Source organism: Typopeltis vanoorti, chromosome 5, assembly GCF_054136105.1.
Source record: "Typopeltis vanoorti isolate ZY-2024b chromosome 5, IOZ_Tvanoo_1.0, whole genome shotgun sequence".
Classification (NCBI taxonomy): domain Eukaryota; kingdom Metazoa; phylum Arthropoda; class Arachnida; order Uropygi; family Thelyphonidae; genus Typopeltis; species Typopeltis vanoorti.
The window spans coordinates 173,146,948-173,171,530 of record NC_143553.1 but is presented as its reverse complement, the minus strand read 5'-3'; the positions used below and the strand labels follow the sequence as shown (position 1 = coordinate 173,171,530).

At 36.4% G+C, this 24,583-nt stretch overlaps 1 protein-coding gene across 3 annotated transcripts in view; it reads right to left on the bottom strand.

Moving 5' to 3' along the window:
• The window catches only part of LOC150107066 (epidermal growth factor receptor kinase substrate 8-like), a 379,016-nt gene that overhangs the window by 59,992 nt on the left and 294,441 nt on the right, over positions 1-24,583 (bottom strand). For all 3 annotated transcript variants that reach the window (XM_090393423.1, XM_090393421.1, XM_090393422.1), the window contains exon 16: positions 16,755-16,910. In XM_090393423.1, the coding sequence (XP_090249549.1) occupies positions 16,755-16,910 (156 nt within the window). The remainder of the gene's footprint in view (positions 1-16,754; positions 16,911-24,583) is intronic.

Genomic DNA, 24,583 nt, shown 5'->3' with positions numbered 1-24,583 from the left:
AGTGCCAAAGAAGACAAAGTTGGTTCCATCAGCAGGAAAGGTCATGACATCAGTGTTTTGGGATGCTAAAGGCATTTTGTTTATTAATTATCTTCAAAAGGGTAAAACAATAACCAGGGAATACTATTCCTATCTTAACCAGACTAGAAGAAAAAAAAATCATCTTTCATCAGGACAATGTACCTGCCCACAAAGGTGTTTTGGCAATGGGGAAAATTAAGGGACCTGCACTATGAATTGTTGGAACATCCACCTTATTCCCCAATTGTTGGCTCCCTCTGACTTCTATCTCTTCCCAAAATTAAAACTCTTCCTCGCTGGTCAGCGTTTTTCTTTGAATCAAGAGGTGATTGCAGCTGTAGGGGATTATTTTGCAGATCTTACTAAGAACCACTACAGGGACAGGATAACGGGGCTGGAGCATCACTGGAATAAATGTATTAGTATTAAGGGAGATTATGTTTAAAAATAAAAATAATTTTGAAATTATAAATTCGTTTTTTCATTGTTAGGATAAGAACTTTTCAGACCACTCTCATATGAATATAAAATTTGAAATGCAAAATAAAAAAAGACTATTATTATTATTGCATAGGCATTTCCATTAAGTGAAACACATTGTGGGAGACTGAAACCTATCCATACAATATCCATTGCACCTCTTATTGAATTCACTGACAGTTAAAGCACTCACAAATGACTCTGGCAACCCATTCTACTTATTCAATCTCTAAGGAAAAAAATCCAGTCTTCATACCCTTACTGACCATATACTTATGTAATTTCCAGGGATGATGTCATGCTCAGCCCCTGCTGAGTAAGTGCTGAAATATTTCATGTGCTATTGCTTAATGGAGTGAAACAGCACCGAAAAAGAATTCAAAATATTATTTCATCCCTTCAATATTTTGTCTCAGTCACTGAGACATCATCAGGAAGTACAACATGAGACTTGTAACACACACACACACACACGCAAAGGCAACACAAACTAAGTGAAACATGTGACAAAAAACCATAATCCTAATTAAATGGGGCATCTGTTGATGATATAGAATGTAAAATGGGATCTTAAAGTATTAGTGTTTCTCATATTTTGGAAAGTTTAATGCAACCATCTTTATTTAAATTAGGTTGATTCCTGAAAACAGCTGCACATTCCAAAAATTATCTTTCTCATCTAAAGTTTACTGGGATGGAGTATGGTCACTTTTTCCAACTCGTTCTATGAGCCGTATCTAAAACATGGTCTGCAAGGCATGATTGACCAGAGTCATGACTGCAGATGTATATTTTATGTTCTTCCATGCAGATGTTAGATGAACTTCCTGTCTGTCCATAGTAGGTCAACTTGCAGGAACAGGACACTTTATATGCTCCAGGCAGAGAGAGGAGGGAGCTGATCTTCAGTAGAACATAAAAGGGTAGAAAGCTTTTAGTGGGGCTTGAAAGCTGTGCAGACATTGCATTTCTTTAAGACTCTGGCTATTTTTTTTTTCTGAAGTGCCTCTCACATAGGGGATGATGTTAGCATTACTGAAATCTTTCTGAAGAGAAGGTCAAGGTTTGGGGAAGGACTGAATTTTTTTTTTTTTTTTTTAATACTGTAGGAACTGTAGTCATTAGCTAAGAAGATGTGGTGTATATGATTAAGTTCTGCTGTAAGAAAGAGGAACACTGGAACAAAGGTTATAGGCTCTATTGGTTAGTGTTTTAATGAAAAATTTCCTATCTCCCCCTCTCAACATTGTTGAGGGGGGGGGATAGGAAAGTTCGTGAATGTATTTGCCTGTGTGAGTGAGCTGCCTGTATACTGAAAAGGACATGTTACCATTGGGTAGTCATGCTACTGTCTAAAAAGGCTAAACTATCATTAGTTTCTTTTTCATGAAAAATAGATTCTAGGGTGAAGCCTAATGAGGTGAGAGAGAGAGAGAGAAAAGAGTCGAATATGTCTAATCTGCATGGAAGAACAAAAAAATACATCTGCAGTCATGATTATGGTCAATCAGGCCAAGTGGACCATGCTTTAGATACGGCTCATAGAATCAACTGGAAAAAGACCACCATGCTCCATCACAGTAAATCTGGAAGAGAAAGACTATTTTTGGAATCTGCAACTGCTCTCAGATATAAGCCTAATTTAAATAAATTTGGTTCCATTAAACTGCCCAAAAACTATCTGAAATACTAATACTTTGAGATCACAGTTTAGATCTTAGGTCACCAACAGGTGCCCCCACCTAGTTAGGACTCTTAGTGTTTCATCTATGTGTTTCACTTCAGTTTGTATTACAAGTCTCATACTGTAATTCCTGACAACATTCGAGTGACTGAGAAGAAATATTGGAAGAATTAAATAATATTCTTAATCCTTTCTCAGTACTGTTGCACTCTATTAAGCCTCAACTGAAATATTTCCTCTGCATCACTCCTATAAAACACTTGTAGTAAGTTAAATGATTCTATGATAATCTCCTCTTTTCTGTCTTTTCAACTTACACAGCTCACAAGTCCTATCTATTATCACAGGGAGCATTCCAAAACTACTTACCATCTTGATAAATGATCTGTAGATCCTCTCCATCACTTCCTCATTATCAAGGCCTTATAAAGAGGAATCATAACTTCCTTATCTCAGCTTAATATGGTTTTCTTTAATAACCAAGCAATACTATAAGATACCTTTGCCACTCTACAATATACCCTCTAAATTTCAACTCTCTCCACTACCACCCTAAATCTCCAGCTTTGTACAACAGAGTTTTGTGTGATATCCTATCAGACACTTGCAAAAACCATCAGTATCATTATGTAGACATTCATCAAACTTGGTTTTCACTTTATTATAAAAAGTTAGTAAATTACTAAAGAGACATCCACCCTTCACAGAGCCATGCTCCCCACCCCATATTCTTATCTGCCTATTCCCGAATTCTGTCTATGACCAACTTTCCCAATACTGCTGCCACCACTCTCCACGATACAGACTAGACCGGTGGCAGCCAGTGAAAATTTTAAGTGGGGGTGCTGCATATACAAAAAAAATAAATAAATAAATAAATAAATAAATAAATAAATAAATAAAATAAATAAATAAATAAATTCGTAATCAGTAAGTAATTTATTAATAAATAAATTTACATATTAAAAAATTGCTTTATTAAAAATATTTTACCCTCACCACGAACAAACACCAATATATGAACCATTTCACCCTCACTAATACGAACAAACACCAATAATAAAAGTTTCGTATCTCACAGATATAACGTGCACATGCATACAATTTATCTGCAAGCGACACTGCCCAAACGAGCAGTGTTGGAATCACTTATAATGTGCAATCGCAAGTGCAAACGAATATTGGCACGTCTAGCTGCAATTGGCCGAACGCAATAATTCTGACACTGCGTTAGATCGCAGTGCATTTATTTCGTGTAACGATAATTGAGAAAATATAATTATTTTCAACAGTGACTCGTCATAATTCAGCCTTGTATCTGTAATAAATAAATAATTTTATGTTATTTTAACAAAATAAAATAAGATTTACAAAAAATAGTCCACCCTCACCACGAACACGCACCAATAATAAAAGTTTCGTATCTCACAGAAATAACGTGGGCAAGCATACGATACACTGCTATTATTATTATTATTATTCCAATTATTAACTATTCAATCAATGTCAAAACATAAGCTGTAACCTTTAACATGTATTTATATAATGTTGTAAGCATTGTTATTATTTATAAACACAAACAAAATTTTTTTTTTCATTTTTTTCCTTCGGAGTGCTGCAGTGTCGCAGTGCTTATATATGAGCTGCCACTGGACTAGACTACAAGTTGCTACTGCAATCTTGGAATCTGCGCTATGTAAATGAACTATTTTGCCCTCCTTCAACTCCCTCAGGACTGGACTAGAACTGAGACAAGTTAAATAGCATAGTCAAGACCAATTCTTTTGCACATTATCATAATAAGTTGATATCCCATCTAACCCCACAGTCATATTTGTATTGAGAGTCTGTAATATCTTAATTATAATGCCAGTCTGGTTAACTTGTATCCTTTTGGCTCTCCAGCCAAAAGGATACAAGTTCAAATCCCTCCATGGGCATGGATGTTTGTGATTGTCTGTGAAAACACTAGCGGTGGTTGTCGGCAGTAGATGGCGTTGGTGTAAGTGAAGAAGGTAGTTGCGGTTGGAGGAGATGGAGAGTTGTAGAGCAGGTACCCTGCTTTGATGAGTCTATGGACTCCCTGGAGGTGTTTTGTAATAATAATAATAATTTCCAGTCGCAACTATTACAGCAATATCCTCACTTGAATATCCCCTTGCAAGTTGTCACTCAGAACTTAACTATATTCGTCTGCTTTTGTCACCTTTCTACCATCAATATCAATACTCAGATCAGTACTCCTTCCATAATAATTTTTCCTTTTACTTGCCACATAGCAAAAGAATTCCTTAGGATTTTCTTTGGCCTACTTGAACAATTTCTTATAATCTAATTCCGTCTTCTTTACTACGCTGGTCACCTTTCTTGCTTGAGCCTGGTATTAGTCATGAGGCGTTTTACTTCCTACCTTGTATTACTCATGGATCACTTTTCTCTTTATATACCCTCCACAAAATTGTGTTGTTTTTGTAGATTGTTCTTAATGATATTACTCATCCATCTAACTCCCACTTCATTTATCTTCCTGACTATGGGTATATAGTCTGATAGAGCTTCCTTCAGGTACTCCTTCACTATCTCTCATGAACTGCTACCATTTTTCTGGTGCAGACTCTTATTCGATGGTACTACTTCACGCTGCCCCCAAAGCTCATCGTAATCACCTGTCCCATAGTTCCACATATAACTCTTCTTAACTGAAAATCCCACGTTCTTCTGCAACTTCTTAAGCCAATCCTGCATGATCATCCTCTCCAATCAGAGACTGTGGCCACCTTGGTTAAGCACAGATCTGTAATGAGATCCAACACTCTCATACTGCAAGTATCCTCCATCATATGCTGTTTCAAGTAATTATCTCTTAGCAGGTAAATAAATACCATTTACTTCCTATGTTTCTATAGTTGATGTTTCCATAAAAATTACTTGACCTGCACTCACTGTGCCTATTTGTAATGCATGCCATCCACATCTCTCCCTTGCACCACCTAGCATACAACAAACCAATTGTATATTTTATCCTATTGACATCTATCTGAAACCAGATTTTCTCAAATGAACTGCCATTCACAAGCCTGTCTTTGTAATCTTGTACTTTTTTTGCTGCAATTCATTGACTAACATTAGCAGTACTTTCCTCCCATCCTATAATAATTAACCTTCCTGAAAATAGTATATCCCTTCCATTCTATCCCTATCATCCGCTGTTAGCCAAGTCTCACTAATCCCTATAACTTTTAGATAAAGATGCACTAACCAAGGCCAAACACTTTATCATATTCACGATATTTCTAGCATTAGTATATATAAACTGTAGCATCCTTTTGAGTGTCTAACAACCTTTACATCTTGTATTGACTACTCTATTAGATATTATCACTTAGTATACATAAACTGTAGAATCCCCCCTGGTCTCCAACCACCTTTACATTTTGTATTGATACTCTATTAGATTACAAGAATTAGACATGATCACTTGAGAGATTAGATTTTGTTGTTTTTGGCATTTCTCACCCGCACTTACCTCAAGGATGCCTCATCCACCTTAATTGGTGTAGTGTTTGTTGAGAGCTCCTGATAAGATAAGTGTTAAGTTATCACTGAAAATTTTGCTTGAATATTACGTAGTCTTGTTTGCTTTTCGTATCTTAGTGTTATTTTAAAATAATACTTATCTTAGTGATAAGATAAGTGTTATTTTAAGTTATCACTGAAAATTTTGCTTGAATATTACGTAGTTTTGTTTGCTTTTCGTTTCTTAGTGTGTCTGTTTGTGTGTTTTTGGTGCTGTTTCAATTATTAATTTGATAAGATATAATAGAAGCATGCACATGGCTCCGGTAAGAAGGAAAATGACTAGTAATAATGGTTTGCCATCTTTGATCAATAACGGTAACATAAAGGAGATTATTCAATGTACTATCAGCGAAATGTGTTGCGGAGAGCGGTTGGAGTATGGTTAGATGATGATAGTGGAGTGAATGTGTGCAGAAAATGTCAGGAAAATGAGGAATTAAAGTGTGTTTCAGGTCGTGAGTGTGATATTTTTGTCAAATTTCAGAATGTAGAAAATACCGATATGATAGGAAATTGCGAGGTTGTACCACAGAGCTGTGAGGGTGGCATAGAAAGTGAGAATGAAGGTATTAATAAAGAGCAAATTAATGGTTTCACAGATAATAATAAAGATGAGATAGATGCAATGAGTGAGATCGCACGGTTGAGCGGAACGATACATAGGGCAAAGCGGCAGCTAGAGAATATGCAAAAATGTCTACCGAGTGTACCAGCCAATAAAAAAAAAAATGTGTTATGGGAAAAATAAGAGTGTGATTGTGAACGTAAACAAAATGAAGGAGAGAGTGCCGTATGGAGATTCGTTAGTACGAGGTGTGATAGAAGAGAATTTGACAAAATCGTACCAACCTGGTGCGACCATTAAGGACGTAAGTGAGTCTACTAGGGAGTAAAAGCAAAGGGTGAAAGAATTGATAGTGGTGGCAGTTACGAATGATTTGAAAGAAGATAAAATAGAAATGATAGCGGACCTGAAGGAATTGTTTGAGGTAACAAAAGAGAAGAGTGAGAGAGTTAAGATGATTAGTCTTTTGCCGCGGTATGACAGTGAAGAGTTTAGAAGGAGGTCCAAAATTGCAAATGACTTTATGCGTGGGTTATGCAGGATGAGTGGTGTGGAATTTGTGGACATGTGGAGTGAGTTCGATGGACGAAAGGATCTATATAAGATGGATGGTTTGCATTTGAATGGATTCGGTGTAAGGAGACTTGAAAAAGTGTGGCTGAATGAAGTGGATGTGCAGAATCAGGGAAACTAGATTCATTAAGGAGGGGGGGGGGGGAGAGTAGATATACAGACCTTAGGGAGGCAGTTGAGTGTATATGAATGAGTATAATATGCCCGAGCGAATAAGGACAACAAATCAGAATGGGATAGTTAGTATAAGGCATCAAGGTAGGGATGGGGCTAACGGGGGTCTGCAATTCATATATACTAATGCTAGGAGTATTAGAAACAAGAAGGAAGAATTTTTGGCCTTGGTTCGCATTTCCAGACCACAGGCTATTGGCATTAGTGAAACATGGCTGACAGAAGTTGACACAGCTAGTGGGATTGAATGTGAGGGGTATAGTGTGTTCAGGAATGACAGAGAGAATAAAATGGGGGGAGGAATATTATTGATGATAGCTTATTAGCTACAGCCAAGGAGAATTGAAGTTGAATTGCAGGATAAAGAAAAGAGCACATTTGAGGCCATTTGGTGTGAGATTGAGGCTAGCAGAACAAAATACACAATTGGGTGTTGCTATAGACCAGGGGAACTAGATTCCTCCCCCCATTTTATAGAATAAAATGGGGGGAGGAATATTATTGATGATAGCTTATTAGCTACAGCCAAGGAGAATTGAAGTTGAATTGCAGGATAAAGAAAAGAGCACATTTGAGGCCATTTGGTGTGAGATTGAGGCTAGCAGAACAAAATACACAATTGGGTGTTGCTATAGACCAGGTGATGGAAAAGATGATGAAGATAGTATGCATAAGCAAATAGAAGAAATGAGTTGAAGGAGAGTAATTATTATGGGGGATTTCAACTATGGTAGCATTGATTGGAGGGAGAACAGGACATATGGGAGGAAGGAATTGAATTTTATGCGGTTTTGAAGGGAAAACTATCTGTGACAGCATGTAATGAAAAATACTAGGGGTCAGAGAATGCTTGACCTAGTAATTGCATCTGAGGATTTGACTGTAACGAATATGACCACATTGCCATCAATCGTTGAGAGTGATCGTAGGGTCTTGACTTGGGAGGTGGCTAAAGGTGTGATATTTACAATTAAGACAGGGTACATGTGGAATTATCGGGCTGGTAAGTATGACAAGCTTAGGAGTTTGATTGGTTCAGTGCCATGGCATGTAAAACTGCAAGGGCTGGATGTTGATAGTGCATTGGAAATGGTTAAGAAGTGTTTGCAGGAGGCAATGGCTGACTGTATACCTAGAGTCCGAATAATAAATCAAGTAGGGATTAAATGGATGAATAACACCATTATGCTTGAGCTGCAAAAAAAGAAACAACTGTGGAGGGAATTTAAGGAGAAAGGTGACCTGCAGGCACATGAATGGTATAAAGCCAATGCCAGAAGGGTAACAGGTTTTTTTGTGGTAAGAAAAGCAAAAGCAGATTAAGAAAGCACATTAGCCATGCAGGCTAATGAGAATCCCAAACAGTTTTTTCGATATGTTGCAAGTAAAAGAAAAAATGTATACGGCAGATTGATTTTAAAGAATGCCGATGGTAGGGAGGTAACTGAATCAGTTGATATAGTAGAATTACTGAGTGAGCACTTTGCAAGAGTATATCATCCAGGTGGTGACATTGCAGAAATGGAAGAACCAATAGCTTATACGGGAATTGTGGTGAATGAAATGGAGGTGAATAGTCTATTACAAAACCTCTATGTCAATTCATCTGCGGGATTGGATGGTATACCAGCTCGTGACGTACGAGAAGCGGCTAAAGAATTGTCAGTGCCTTTGACTATTTTGTTTAATTTGAGTCTCAGGTCTGGGTTAGTCCCAAGGGGGGGTGGAAAGAGTGGAAAATTGTTCCTCTGCATAAAGCAGGTTCCAAGACTGCTGTTGAAAATTACCGGCCGATCAGCATATCAGGAATTGTTGTCAAGGTCTTGGAGAAAATAGTCAAGAGGAAAATACAAGATTGGATAGATGAAAATGGGATACTGTATGGGGGGACAGCATGGTTTTGTGAAGGATAGATCATGCCTCAGTAACTTGCTCACGTTCTATAACACAGTGATGGCTGAACTGGATAAGTGTAACGGGTTTACAGTGATTCTACTGGACCTTGCTAAAGCCTTTGATAGGATACCACATGGAATTCTAATCAGTATACTGCAGCATATGAGAATGGATATAGGGTTGGTGAGATGGATAGGTTGATGGATGATGGAGAGATATCAGTGAGTGGTTTATTCAGGAGTAGAATCCAAAAGATGGCCTGTGACTAGTGGTATGCCGCAGGGTTCTGTTCTTGGACCACTACTATTTAATTGATTAATTAACGATATAGGAATGAATCTGAGAGGAACGGTTCATTTGTTTGCTGATGATACAAAGTTCGGTGGAGCATTAGTGAATGCACATGATGTCCAAATTTTGCAGGATGATTTGGATAGATTGGAGGACTGGGCTAAGGAGAATGGATGTCAATTTAATGTGGCAAAGTGTAAGGTTATGCATTTTGGGGTGAAAAGATTAGCAGCAGTATATCACATTGGTGGAACTGTACTCCAGGAGATTGACAAGGCCAGGGATTTGGGAGTGTTGGTGGATAGGGAGTTGAAGTTTAGGGAACACATCGCAAAAGTGGCAAAATCAGCTCATCAAATCACTTGGTTGCTGAAAAAGACTTTAACGAGCAGAGACAAACAGGTTATTGTTCCTCTGTATCGAGCCTTGATAAGACCCCATCTAGACTACTGTGCCAAGATATGGGTGGCAGGGTTTCTTCTTGATTGGGAGGAGGTGGAGAGGATCCAGAGATGAGTGACCAAGATAATAGCGGGACTATGGAATGAACCTTATGAGAACAGGTTGAAGATTTGTGGACTGCAGAAATTGGTTGATAGGCAGAAAAGGGGTGATATGATTGAGACATTCAAATTACTGAAGGGTTTCTATAAGATTAATTCAGAAGATATTTTTGAGAATAGGACTGGTAGTGGGAGGACTAGGGGCCATCCATGGAAGCTTGGTAAGAGTGTGTTAGCAAGGGTGTTAGAACTAGGTTTTTTACTTGGAGAGTGGTAAATGAGTGGAATAAGCTGCCAGAGTCTGTTGTGGGTGCAATGACTGTAAATGAGTTCAAGGTGAAGTATGATAGATACTGTGTGAAATTGAATAGTTGTTCTTGGCATGATGTTGGGCCTCCCTCGATGAGTCTAAGGACTCCTTGGAGCTGCCCGTAATAATAAAATAATAATAATAGAGTTGGTTTTGCTGACTTTGTTCTTCTAAAATTTTTGAAAATGCTTTTGCTAGACACCTAACTCTAAATCCATTTAAGTGCAGTACATCAGCATTATATACTGTCAAATTCAGTCCATACATCTACAAACTTCACCATTCCTTCTGCACAACCTGTACCTTTACTCATTGCATTCACTGTCCTCTTTCTCAACTAACTTCCGTCATAGTGTTACAGCAGACTTACAGTCTTTGCTCTCTCACTCTTATATTTCACTCCTTCCAATAACTCTTTCATGTAATAATCTTCAACCTCTCAAGTCATTAGTACCAACCTAAACAATTAATTCTTTCACCTTACCTTTCTGCATCATGTCAGCTTCACTAATATGAATATAAAAAAGTTTCTCCTTATCCTCTTTCTCTTACTTAGTCATACATTTCCTTTAGTTCCCTCACACCACTTGCTTTTTTCTCTTATCAACTCAATCAATCTCCTAATGTTTCTGCAATCTTCAAATCTCACACTCTGCCCTCTGAAGGCCTCCAAGATAAGCATACGATTTCTTTGATGAGTTCCTCTTTATTCTCCTGACCTTAGTTCACCACACTTTCATCAACTGTGGATATTCTCTACACCCCCTATTACTGTTTTTTTTTTTTTACTCTCTCTCCACACAACTGGCACGCTCTACAGACACTTCCTGCATATTTGCTTCCCAGTCTCGCATTCCTTCCACAAATCTTTCAACTTATGCAATGTCTCACACACATATACTGCACTAAACAAAATCTTGCATATTCAACTCATCCAACAAAGATGTCTTGATTATTATTGCTGCTATGCAATGGTACCATACCAGCATCATCTACTTAAATACAAACAATTAAATCACACACATTCATAAGAAACAAAAACCTACAACAAATTAACTTAATAGTATTAATTAAAATTTGAAAAGATTACTTAACTTTCAGAGTGCTCTAAAACACATCCTTCCTCATTTAGCCTCAAACTCAATAATAAATAAATGCAATTCACATTTTTTAACAGTTATTGTTTAAAAGGGAACATAACATCAAGCTATTCCTGAAAGATGTATATAGAAGGTATTATCAGAGGAGTGAGGAGAAGATTTTTTTGCATGGTGAGTGGAATGCATTGCCTGAGTGTGGCAAAGTGCAAAAACTGTGAGACCATCCATGACTAGTCTTAGACTACATGGAGATCTGATAATGATAATTTCTCCTTATTCTCATGCAAACTGTTTAATAAAGTTTTCCAAGTCTGTTGGTCTTGTTAGATATAATATCCCATGTTTAAGGATTTTAATATGTTTAAGAAATGGCTATGTATTATTCATTCTGAATTTTAAAAACATATTAAAATCCTTCACAGGAATATTATATCCAAGAAGACCAACAGACTTGGAAAACTTTATATGCAACATAGTAAGGTACTAGGCAAAATTTCTTTCTTAAAAATATGCAGAAATGCTAATACTGTTTTGATTTTTGACTGGATTAAAGAAACTTTAAAGTCTCCTGGAGCACATCAAATTTATCTCAAAGTGAGTCATTCTCTGATACAAAATCAATTACAGCACTCTAAAAGACAATTTTCTCACATTATCCAGACCTATCAGACTATCTAATGTCCTCAAAGAAGAGTTATGAAATAAGATTCTCAATATCTCTCAACAGTCTGAAAATTTCATTCTACATAAACTCAGTATCTTAATGATACATTCAATAACCTACAGTAACATTTTCCTAATCCCAACAAACTTTCTCACGATAAGTGGGTTGTTAATCTTTCAGATCATCCACTAACACAAGATGAACCAAACGTTTTCGCTGGAGGCAACAAATTTTCTATTGTACCAAAACATTTTCCTTATTTGACTTTTATTGATTATTATTATTATGCCTACACACAGGGCACTGTGTAGGAATACGAACGGGTGCACAGTGATATTGATGCTCCCGTTTTTTTTATAGTTTTAAAGTGGTTCCAATTCTGTTTTTAATTTGAAAGTGTTCCCAAGTAACTCTACTTGTCACACCGAAGACAGTGATATAAAATTCACTGAAACCGGATAAGAAGAAACCTAATTTTGAAGTGTTGAAAAGTGAACAGAGAGGGCCACAGTCAACAACGAGCGAAGAACAAAGGACGTCACCATCTTTACAATCAAGCCACAGTTGCTCAAGGGAAGAAAGACAAGTCATGAAGTGTATCAATTGTCTGGAGGATTTATCGTCCGATGGAAATAATATAACCTGTATGAAATGCAGTAGGATTCCAGGCTTAAAATGTGCCGGCTTTTCAGAAACAACCTGCCAACGTAAATCCAATGCAACACGCGAGGAACGGAAATGCCTACTATGCAGGAAGAACAAAGAAACACACCTAAGGCAGACACCTACGATGCAGCCGATTATACCAAAGGCAAAATCAGACAACGAACTGAATAGACAAAAAAAATGCAGGCGGGGGTCCTATAATTTCAACTCTATAAATATACTAATAGAAAACGGTCTAGAGACTATAAAAGCCAGTTTAGTAGATCTTGTGCAAGAGCTCTTTGACAAACAGAACAAACAAATAAAAACATCTAGCAAATATGAAGATTTGGTCAAACATGATAATTTAGCAGTGATAGAAGTGTTGCAAATGGTAAAAGACATTAAAATCAGTATTAATGCACTAAATGACAGGCAACACAATTTGATGAAAGAGACATCCGAACTCCATCAAGAAGTTCATTCTCTAAAGCTACAATACAAACGTTTAAAATCAGAAACAACATAAAGAAGATCTTGTCATAAACAGTCTTCTTGAAACAGCACCTACAGAAAACCTCAGAGACGTAGTTTTAAAATTAGGCCATGCAGTTGATATCCCCCTACAACCTAACGACATTTAGACCGTAAATCGCATTCCTGGGAAGAGCAAGGCGTGCCATTGCCATGACCTGCACCAATCATAGTTCGTCTTACAAGCAAGTCCACAAGAGACAATCTCATAAAAGCCAGCAGACAGAAAAAACCAGTTGTCAAGGACTTGAACGCATTGCAAGACAATACACCAATCTTCCTATCTGAATATTTAACGCCATTCAACCAGAATCTGCTGTACCAAGCAAGAAAAGCAAAAACAGAAAAAAATTAAAAATATTTGTGGATCAAATATGCCAAGATATTCTTGAGGAAGTCACAGACCTCAAAGCCGATACAAATTAAAAGCTCAGAAGACATAGAAAGGCTGTCACAGTGAAAGAAAAAAGTCTCCAAATTAGTTCAAAATGAAGACCACTTTAAAAATGAATGTGAACCATCAAGACAAATGCAATAACACCAGAATATATCACCAATTTCACTTTGATCGGACCTTCAGATCATTCATTTGACCTCCCAAACAGCCTATTTCCAACACAGCAATCAAATCAATAATAAAAAAAAAAATATATATATGTATATATAACCAGTGTCATCCTCAGATAAGCTTATTAAAAAGCTTCGATGATGTAAGCAGAAACATTTACATCTCAACCGAGATCAACAGAGGAAAAAAAAAATTATTTATTACATTGAAGTGCTGTAGTTACAGCACTTAAATACATTAAAAGCAAAAATTGTAAAATATATATAACTTACTGCTATCCTATAAATGCTGTTAAAAAAATAAAAAATAAGATTATTATTATTTAATTAATTAATCCTTTGATGTAAATGTTTCTTAGAATAATAATAATAATATTGGACCGAAAGTACGGAAACAAAGAAGGATGAATGAGAGTGAAAGTGAGAAGAGGGGATCAAGAGTTAGAAAATTAGAAAGATTGAATGATAGAGAGAATGTGTTGCGAGATTCGGAAGTTGAACTGGATTGATTGAGGCAAGAAATGAAATAGATGCGGAATGAAATTAAGAGAATTCAGGTCAAAACTATTCAAATAAATCATGATGGCATGAAAGAGTTAACGAAAGATGAGCGAGTGGCGTTGTATGGCGACTCCATTATTAAAGGTGTGCTAGAGGATAGAATGCACAAGGAATGTTTTCCAGGTGCTAAAATGAGTAGAGTGATTGAGGCATTGGATATGAGGTGGGAGCGAGCAAAAGAGTTAATAGTATTAATTGGTACAAATGATTTGAGAGAGGACAAAGACCATGTCAGAATGTATATCAGGAGGCTGCTTGGAAGGATAAAAGAGAATAGTGTGACAGGAAGTATAGTCAGTGTGTTGCCTAGGTATGACTGTGGTGAAATGAGGCAAAGAGCAAGGATTATGAATGATATGCTGGCTGAAATGTCTGAGGAGATGGGAATACAGTTTGTTACTGTGTGGAATGAATTTGGAGGATTAAGTGAGCTGTATAGGAGCGATGGACTGCATTTGAGTGGTTATGGTGCGAGTTGCTTGGAGAGACTGCTGCTGGAAGGTAGAGAAGTGAATAGAGAGAATGAATCAGATCGAGACGGCAGTGATGTGGAAGAGCAGGAGAGCAAGACAGGAGAGATTGAAGAAGTGGATATGAATGGGGAAGTGAGTGGTATGAGTATAGAAAATGAGAGAATGGGTGTGCAAGAGGAGCAGGGAAACAGAGAGGCTCAGGGTGGACAGGGGTACACAGCGTGAGAAAGGTGGATGCTCCAAGAGGAGGTGAGAGCATGTGTAGACATGCTCTACACATGCTCTCACCTGGGATCAAGAGAAAACAGTTGGAATTGAAAAGGGTTCTAAAATGAAGAAGCAGGAAGGGAAATGGCCCCAGTCTAGCATGCAGAGATCACATCGAGTGAGTGATATCAGTGGAACTAGCTGTAGACCCAGAAATGAGATGTTGTGTTTGTATACCAATGCTAGAAGTATAAGAAACAAGGCAGATAAAATGGTTGCACTAATGACGTCGTTCACCCAAAGATTATCGGAATAAGTGAGACATGGTTGGAAGAGGATGACATCCAGAAATCATGAGCTATCATATACAAGAGAGATAAACCAAGGGGTCTGACAGGGATGTCCCCTCTCAGCAACTCTTTTTAATATCTACTTAAATGAAATAATAATAAAATGGAGTAAAAATTTACATCAAGGAATTAAGCTTTCACCTACAGTTAACTTAAACACTCTCCTCTTTGCAGACGACCAAATCCCCTATTACTACCTGCTGACCCTCAGCAATCTTTATACTCCAAAGGCCGATGATGAAAGACATGAACTCCCATTCTACCTCAATAAAGGTCGAAACTAGTCTGGGTAGCGGTCCTCCCCCCCTTAATGCATAACATTATACATATCGGTAAGGAGATGTGTTGTGCATTATGGGAGATACTGAGATAGGATTGATGTTAGCTTGCTCCACCTTTGCAACGAGTTGCCTGGTGTTGTACTATCTTACCCCAGTCCTGAAGATACTTTCAGGCACAAACTTTGTTTGCTCACACTTGGATAAAGGATTAAACTAAACTTATTATAGTCTAACCAAGCGAAAAATAAACTTTCAACATACAGATAATGAATAGCAGCGGAGATAATGTGCCTTGTTGCACACCTGATTTAACATAACGCCACATTAGTGTACTTCTTTCAATTCTAACTGCTGACTTACAGCTTAAATAGAGACTACATATTGCTTGATATAATGTCCCATTTATACCATATAACTGTAGCATTTTTGAGAGCTTTCCATTTGGCACCTTGTCATATACCTTTTCCAGATCAACAAAACACAAATTATTCACAATATACACAAATTCTTATTTTATTCCAAAGATTTCTCAACTGTTTATTGTAGAGTGAAAATCTGATCCTAACAACCTCTATTTGACCTGAATCCGGTGTGTTCTTCGGCAAGCTTCCCTTCCACGACCCTTCTTAGCCATTTCTCAACTTATACTTGCATAAATCTTACCAGGAACACTCAGTAGGGAAATACCTGTTGAATTCTCGCATTTTGTTTTCTATAAAAAGGGATGTGTACTGTAACAGCTCTGCTCCAATCCTCTGGAATTTGACCCTTGTACCAGGCATTGTGAATTATGCAATGCAGCCACTGTAAAACTTTTATACCTCTATTTGGGCATTTCTGGTTGAATTTCATCTACGACAGCTGCCTTTCCACATTTCAGGATTTTAATTACTTTTGCTACTTCAAGTATTATGAATATGTATTTCTGACTGCATTCCTGTTGGGAATTTTCTACCATCATGCTGACACTGCTTGTTTTGTTTAGCAGTCTTTCAAAGGAATTACTCCCAACATCTAGAATATCTTTATCTGCAGTTTAGGAGTACATTGGAAGATCAAAATGCAAATGTCAATTATTCAGAGATATGAAAAATAACAGATCAACCTGAAAGTCGATGTTGATTAGAAACTAGTCATAAAATATTTTGCTAATCGTCATAATATTACACATGCTTTGAAAATATATACAAGAAAATGATAAGGCAAGCTACTGCTACTAAAAAAAGCAAGTAACTATCGTGATATCAGATCCAGTAAAAATTATTTCTATCCACTGAAATTTAATCAGCTACTTACTGGTGCATAAAATGATTCTTGGCTTCGAGCTGTATATATAGGATTACTAAACACATCAGCAGAGGCATGGAAAGGGACTATAATAGTGTGAGGAACATGTGCTACTTGACCACGCATGTTTCTTGCCTTCCACCATTTTTTACTATCATCTAAAACCTGCAAAAGTGAGAAAAACATGATTTGCAACATAAAGCAATATAAGCTGTTCAAAATACCTATGAAATTCAACTAACACAAATACTAATATGCCATCAGTTCTCACCACAGTTTATGACAAACTACTGAAAAGTCCCAGTAAAATCTCCATGAACAAAATGCTAAAGGCCACTCAGCACAGCAAATTATCCATTAATCACAATTATTATTGCGGTTGATATAAGTTTGCTATAGCAACGGCTGCTAAATACATATCAGAACAGCCTGAAAAATCCACTAAGTTCAGAGAAGATTTATTAAAATTTCAAAGCAATTAAGTTGTGCTCAAGATTTATTTTTTCATTCTTAAACATTAAATGTAAACTATAATATATATATATATATATATATATATATATATTAGGGATGCTTAAGGGTCAAAGCCGTATAACTGAGAAGAGACCTTCACATAGCTTTAAAGGAATGCAAAGTACTGACCAGGGGCTTCTGACCTATAGTCCAACCCTCACCTTCTCATGGTGCACCCTATTAAGGTATTTACATGGATACTGAATGAACGAGGATGGGCTGGCAATTTGAGATTTAGCCGACCAAATTGTATTCTTATTGGCTTAAACAAAATATAAAATGATGGCACAACATGACAGAATTTCATGCCGGCTGGGGAGTTGCCCGGTTAAACAAGGCCCCTGTTGTTTTTGCCAGGGAACCATGTCAGATAGCGAAAAGTCAGCAGCTGGAACATCTTAAAACACACTGCAACTAAACATCATCAAAGTTCAAGATCGGTACTATCAACATAAGAAGCCTGAATGGCAAAGAAATGGTGCTAGCTGAGGAATTAGATAAGTACCAGATCAATAGGGGGAAATGAAACAAAGATAGAAAAACTGGTCAGGGCAGGCAGTCTCAAGTAGAGTGATGTGAGCAAATATCAGAATGGGGAACTGGACAATGAGACTTATTTGTGCCTATGGTCCTGCAGAAGGTTCTACTAAGGTAAAATGGAGGAATGTTTTTGAGGCTTTAAAGAAAGCAACTGGTACAATGAAAAAGAAAGAGTTGGTCCTTTTTGGAAATCTAAATAGCAGAGTAGGAAATGATTGTCAGACATACAAAAATGTTTTGGGAAAATTTGGAGAAAAAAGCAAAGCTAATAATGGCAAATATATGTTGGATTTCTGCTCAGGACATGGACTTGTTATTGCTAACACCATGTTCCAATATAAAAATGGACACAAATTCACATGGAGAGAAGAGATAAGGAATAAGAAAAGTCTCAATTCCTGATAGTGATGTTTTCTCACTGGTGCAGGACACTAGAGTGTACAGAGGATTTGAAATTGGAAGTGATCACCATTTACTCTTGAGCAGAATAAAATTGAATTTCATATTGAAAAGAAGAATATGTAAGAAAGTTTTAAAGAGAATAAAAGTTCAACAGCTCTCAGATGTGAATGTAGACTAAAATACACAAACATTATTCAAGAAAAACTGAGGGTTTGAGAAGAGGAACCAAACTTGGGAGATTCAGTGGCAAATCCTGAAAAAAACACTGATTGATTAAGCCAGAGAGGCATGTGGTGAGGTTGGTCTGCAAGCTGGTGGACACAGGCAGTGAAGGAAAAGAAGAAAGTATATTGAAAGTTCCTAGCGAATGTCAGCTTGTGCTCTTACAAATACAGAGACTAATGTAAGAAAGCTAAAGACTGTGTACAGCTAGCTAAACAAAAGTCATAGGAAGACTTTGGCAAGAATATAGAAAATAAATATCAAGAAAGTGGCCAGATATTCTGGAGATTGTTGAAGAAGCTCAGAAATGGAGGAAAGAGTGCTGTAAAAGGAATCAGAGATGATAAAGGTGACATGAAAAGTGGAGAAAAAGATATCTCCTTGAAGTATGAAGTAATTACTTCAAAAAATTGCTATGTGAAACAAGAAGTGATAGCACGGTGGTAAAAAACAATCAATAGGCATGCAGTCAGTAATGCATATCTGCACTTGAAGTAGAAAAGGCTATCCAAGGCCTGAAATGTGGAAAGGCAGCAGGAGTAGATGATATTCTACCAGAAATGCTCAAGAATGGAGGTATAAAAGTCTCACAGTGGTTGCACTGCATAGTTCAGAAGGCCTAGATAGAGGGACAAATTCAAGATGATTGGAATAGAGCTCTCACAGTACCCATATACAAAAAGGAAAATAAAACTGAATGTCAGAATTACAGATGTAATTCTCTACTGAGTGTTCCTGGTAAGATTTACACAAGTATAATTGAGAAAAGGTTAAAAAGGATTGTAGAAAAGCTTGATGAAGAATAAACTGGATTCAGGCCAAATACAGGCTGACAGGATCAGATCTTCACTTTACGATAAAAAGTTGAGAAATCATGGGAATATAACAAAGATCGGTATTTAAATTTTGTAGATGTGGAAAAGGTATATGACAAGTTGCCAAGAGAGAAGTGTTGTCATGGATATCAGTTTGTGCTCTTAGAGAATACAGAGACAAATGTAAGAAAGCTAAACACTGTGTAAAGCTAGCTAAACAAAAGTAATGGGAGGACTTTGGCAAGAACATAGAAAATAAATATCAAGAGGGTGGTAAGATATTCCGCAGATTGTTGAAGAAGTTCAGAAACGGAGGAAAGAGTGCGGTAATATGATATTGGCATCAATGACAATATCATATTAAAAACGAGGATATTAGGAAAGAACTTGACATTGTCAGCATCCAGGAATGCGTTAGCAGAGTCTAATCTCAGGTGGTATGGTCACTTAAACAAAATGCGAGAGGAAAGATTAGCAAAAGAAGTGTTCTCTGCCAGGTTGGTAGGAAAAGACCCAGAAGAAGACCAAGATATATAGGTGGATTGATATGGTAAAGAGTGCCTTAGAAGATAGAAATATAAGATCTGTAATATTGGAGTCGTGACAGGTAACAGACTGATTTGGAGGAAAATTGTAAATAGGAAGTTAGTAATGATGTAAATTTTTCATGTAGTATAGATAAAGAACACACAACAATTTATAAACAAAATTAAAAACATAACACTCGACAAATATGACTTATTAGTCAGTTATGACGTTTCTGCCCTTTTCACAAATGTCCCAATCAATGACAGAATTCTTCTTCTATGGAACAAATTTCCACCCGACATTACAACCCCTCTTTGTCCACGTACTACGTTCCGGTTACTTCGTGTGGCAAAACAAATTTTACCTACAAAAATAAGGTACGGCCATGGGCTCACCACTACCCCCCCCCCCCCCCAATCGCTAACTTCTATATGGAAACTTTGAGCAAAGTGCTCTTGATTCCTCGACTCTAAAACCTACAGTATGGCTTAGATACATTGATGATGTGTTCGTTATCTGGCCACATGGGTGACAAACGCTAAACACATTCCTCAGCCACCTGAACAAACAGCATGAACGCATACAATTTACTATCGAAATTGAAAATCAGAATTCTCTACCATTCCTGGACACATTGGTCACGTCTTCCTTCACGGTTTGCCGCAAACCGCTATCCAACACATACATGCTAATTCATATACCACCACCCATCACAAAAATATGGAGTCATTAACACCCTTAAAAACAGGGCTATAACAATTTGCTCTAACCAGCAAGCTCTGAAACAGGAACTAAAAATCATCAGCGACACATTTATAAATAATGGTTATAACAAAAATACTATTAATAAAGTACTTCATAAAACATCATCAAAAAAGAATCTCGATTACAGTAAAACCATAACCATCCCACACATTAAAGAGTTATCAGAAAAAATCAACAGAATCCTACACCAATATAATCTCACTGTCACCTTTAAACCTCCTACAAAACTTAAAAACATATTTAACTTCTACCATTGGCACATCCTGGAGTTTATTGCATCCACTGCACTTGTAACTTACCGTACATTGGTGAAACAGAACGTACAATCCCTACACATAAGAAAGAACACATAAGATGCATTAAATATAACCATTTTGGTAAAGCAGGCCTCTCAGATCACACTCTCAATGCCTTACACCAAATCGACTGGAAAAGTACCCGCTCTTTACACCATACAAAAAAAATTTTGTATGTGTAAAGTTCCTGCAGACGAAGTCCTGTCAGGACTTCGTCTGCAGGAACATTTGTAAACAAGGATACTATGTCAAAGCTAGCCATGATGTCATTTTCTTGAACAGTAATATCTTTAATGTATGATACAAAATCCGCAGAGTTGTTAATAAAAGACGAAGACTTGCCAGAAAAACATTTAAGGTATTTTGCAAGATATTTTGAAAGGTTGTATGTTGGTGAATCAACGCCTTCAACAATGGGACGAAGTGGAGTATTTTCCTTGTGGATCTTGGGAACTCCATATATGCGTATCTGAAAGGATGTGAGATGATTTATTAATTACAACTTTGTCAAGGTTTATGTGGGTTTGAGAAATGTAGGTTATTTTGTACTCTTTTTAGTGCTTCAAATTTCCTAATAAGTTTTAATTTGTTGTTATAGGATTTGGGTTGCTTGAGACTCACTACGCATACTATAGAGATGCCAACTTTCATTGTCTAGAGATTCTTCAAGTATTGAAGGCATTGCATTGATTCACCTACATACAACCTTTCAAAATATCTCGCAAAATACCTTAAATGTTTTTCTGGCAAGTCTTCGTCTTTTATTAACAACTCTGGATACTTTAGATTTCAGGACACCATCTACAAGCAAAATCATGGTCTAGCAATGGGTAATCCTTTATCTCCTGTACTTGCAAACATTTATCTGGAAGATTTTGAAGTTAAAGCTATCTCTTCCTATTCCTTAGCACCTAGAATTTGGAAACGATATGTGGATGACATTTTCCTCATTTGAAGCCATGGACATGATTCTCTCCTGGGTTTCCTTGAATAACAATAGTCAACACCCGAATATCCAATTCACAGCTGAGTTTAAAACTAATGGTTCCCTGCCTTTCCTGGACATGAAACTGACCCATTCTTTTGAAAATCTTAAAATTTTGATGTACAGAAAACCTACACACACCAATAGATATCTCCATAGTCAGTCCCATCATTTCCCTCCTCAGAAACTTGGAATTATTTCTACTTTAGGACATAGAGCTCGCTCTCTTCTTGACGACCCAGATGAACTTCATAAAGAAATCAATTTTCTTAGATCTACTTTCAGACTGAATGGTTATTCTCAAAAATTTACTAAAAAATACCTTTTTAATCCTCCTAGTCACCATACTGAAGAAATGAATAATGTTAAAGGCAATATATCTATACCATACATAAGCTCAGTCTCTCAAAAATTAGCCAACGTTCTCAAAAAATATAACATTAGAACTTTATTCACTCTGCTTCCTAAGATCCACTCTCTAGCGAGCCGTCCAAAGCCTAGCCATCACAATCTAAAATATCCCAATGTATACAAGATATGGTGACATTCCTTACTTTGGCCAGACAGATAAGTCTATTCAATCGTATGGAGGAGCACAGGAGGGGCATCACTTACAAGAGAGAACACGTGCCAGTGCTTTATCCAGCCATATCCTTTTTTCTGCCGATTCTGATGATCAAAACCATAGTCATATAATCCTTTGGGATAGATCTAACAACATTTTCCATTGCCATGATGAATTGGAGAGAAAAATTGTTGAATCTAGAGAAATCATCCTCAACCCTGTACATTTAAATAATAATTTAAGGTACAACCTCCCAGACTGTCATTCTGCTGTGATCACATACTGGCGCTCACGAGATGCTATATGCATGCACTCACCCAACAATGTGGCCAACAAAAGAGCAGCTTTGAATACGTTACTTTGAATACGTATACAACGTTTTCACATTAAATATGTATAGTGGCTTTCCTGCGCTGTCCACAGTTTTTATCTTCAATGTTTAATGTTTTTTCTTTTCTTATATGAAAACACCTGAAGGAGGCTGTAAAAAAGCCGAAACTAGTCATGTAATACCATTAAACCTTTTACCTTTGCTCTCGGTTTATGTCATTCAATTCTTTAAAAATAAAAATAAAAATAAAATATATATATAAATATATATATATATAAATTATTTTACACAATTTTGTATGACAATTTCCCATACTTTAGGAATAGTAAGAACGTCGTTGCGGTTTTAAATTTGGTCTGCGTAGTAGGGCTTCAGCACTTTCTTTATATAAACATTTCTTTATATAAATATTTATATAAAGATCTGTGTAAAAGTTTCGACTTCTCCCAATGGATCCTATGGTTTGGATTTTCAACTCCGTGTTGGGAGAGACCAGATTTCTGCGGTTTGAAAAGATGGATGTTGTCTTGATGTTCCAAGATGCGTTTCTGAACAGACCTACCTGTCTGACCAAAGTAAGACAATTTGCAGGAGCATGGGATCTCATAAATGCCAGGGTAACATCAGAGGTGAGAGTTTGTCCTTAGGAGAAGGTAACAAGTTTTAGATTTGGTTGACAGGTTTGTAAGTAGTGGCAAAATTGTATTTCTTCATAATTTTTGAAAGACGTTCGGAGATGCCTTTGACATAAGGTATGGGAATCCCATGGACTTCTTCTTGTATGGGTTGATGTGTGGGAAGGTGACTGATGATTTTTTGAGTTGTTTTAGGATTATATCCATTTAGTATGGCTGTATTTTTGATTATTTCTAGTTCTTGGTTTAGAGAATCTTCAGAGAATCAACAATAATGGTGGCATGAAAATTCCAAAAATCTGGATGGCACACATTCAGCCTACTTAATATTTAGTATCCAGCATACTTCAGGACTCTATGCAACCTTCAGTTAGTATTGGAAACCAACCCATACCAACTGGTTGGAATGTATATGTATAATCATGGTGTTTGTATGTATATATGTATAATCTTTATATATGTTTATGTGTATAATTAAATGCATATGTATAATATATATAATATGTATAAGGTTTATATATATATACATATATATATATACATATATATACATACACATATATATACACATACATATATATACATATATATACACATACATATATATACACATATATACACATACATATATATACACATATATACACATACATATATATACACATATATACACATACATATATATACACATATATACACATACACACACATATATACACATACATATATATACACATATATACACATATATACACATACATATATATACACATATATACACATATATACACATACATATATATACACATATATACACATATATACACATACATATATATACACATACATATATATACACATATATACACATACATATATATACACATATATACACATACATATATATACACATATATACACATACATATATATACACATATATACACATACATATATATACATATATATACATACATATACATATATATATAGACTTGTTGTTGCTCCCAAAGTAATTTTCAACCAATAGATAACATTGATAACAGGACTCTAGTGTTGATGTAGCAAGTTTTTTTTTTTTTTACACCAGAGGTCAGGCCAATAATTGTTGTAATGGTTGGTCAGTAACTTTAACAAACCATGTAGATTGTAGTGCAGTTTGTTTCTCTGTATATAGTATATATTCTCCAGAAGATGGCCTTGATATAAAGGTTGAAACGTCGAATGTCGATTTTACTTTA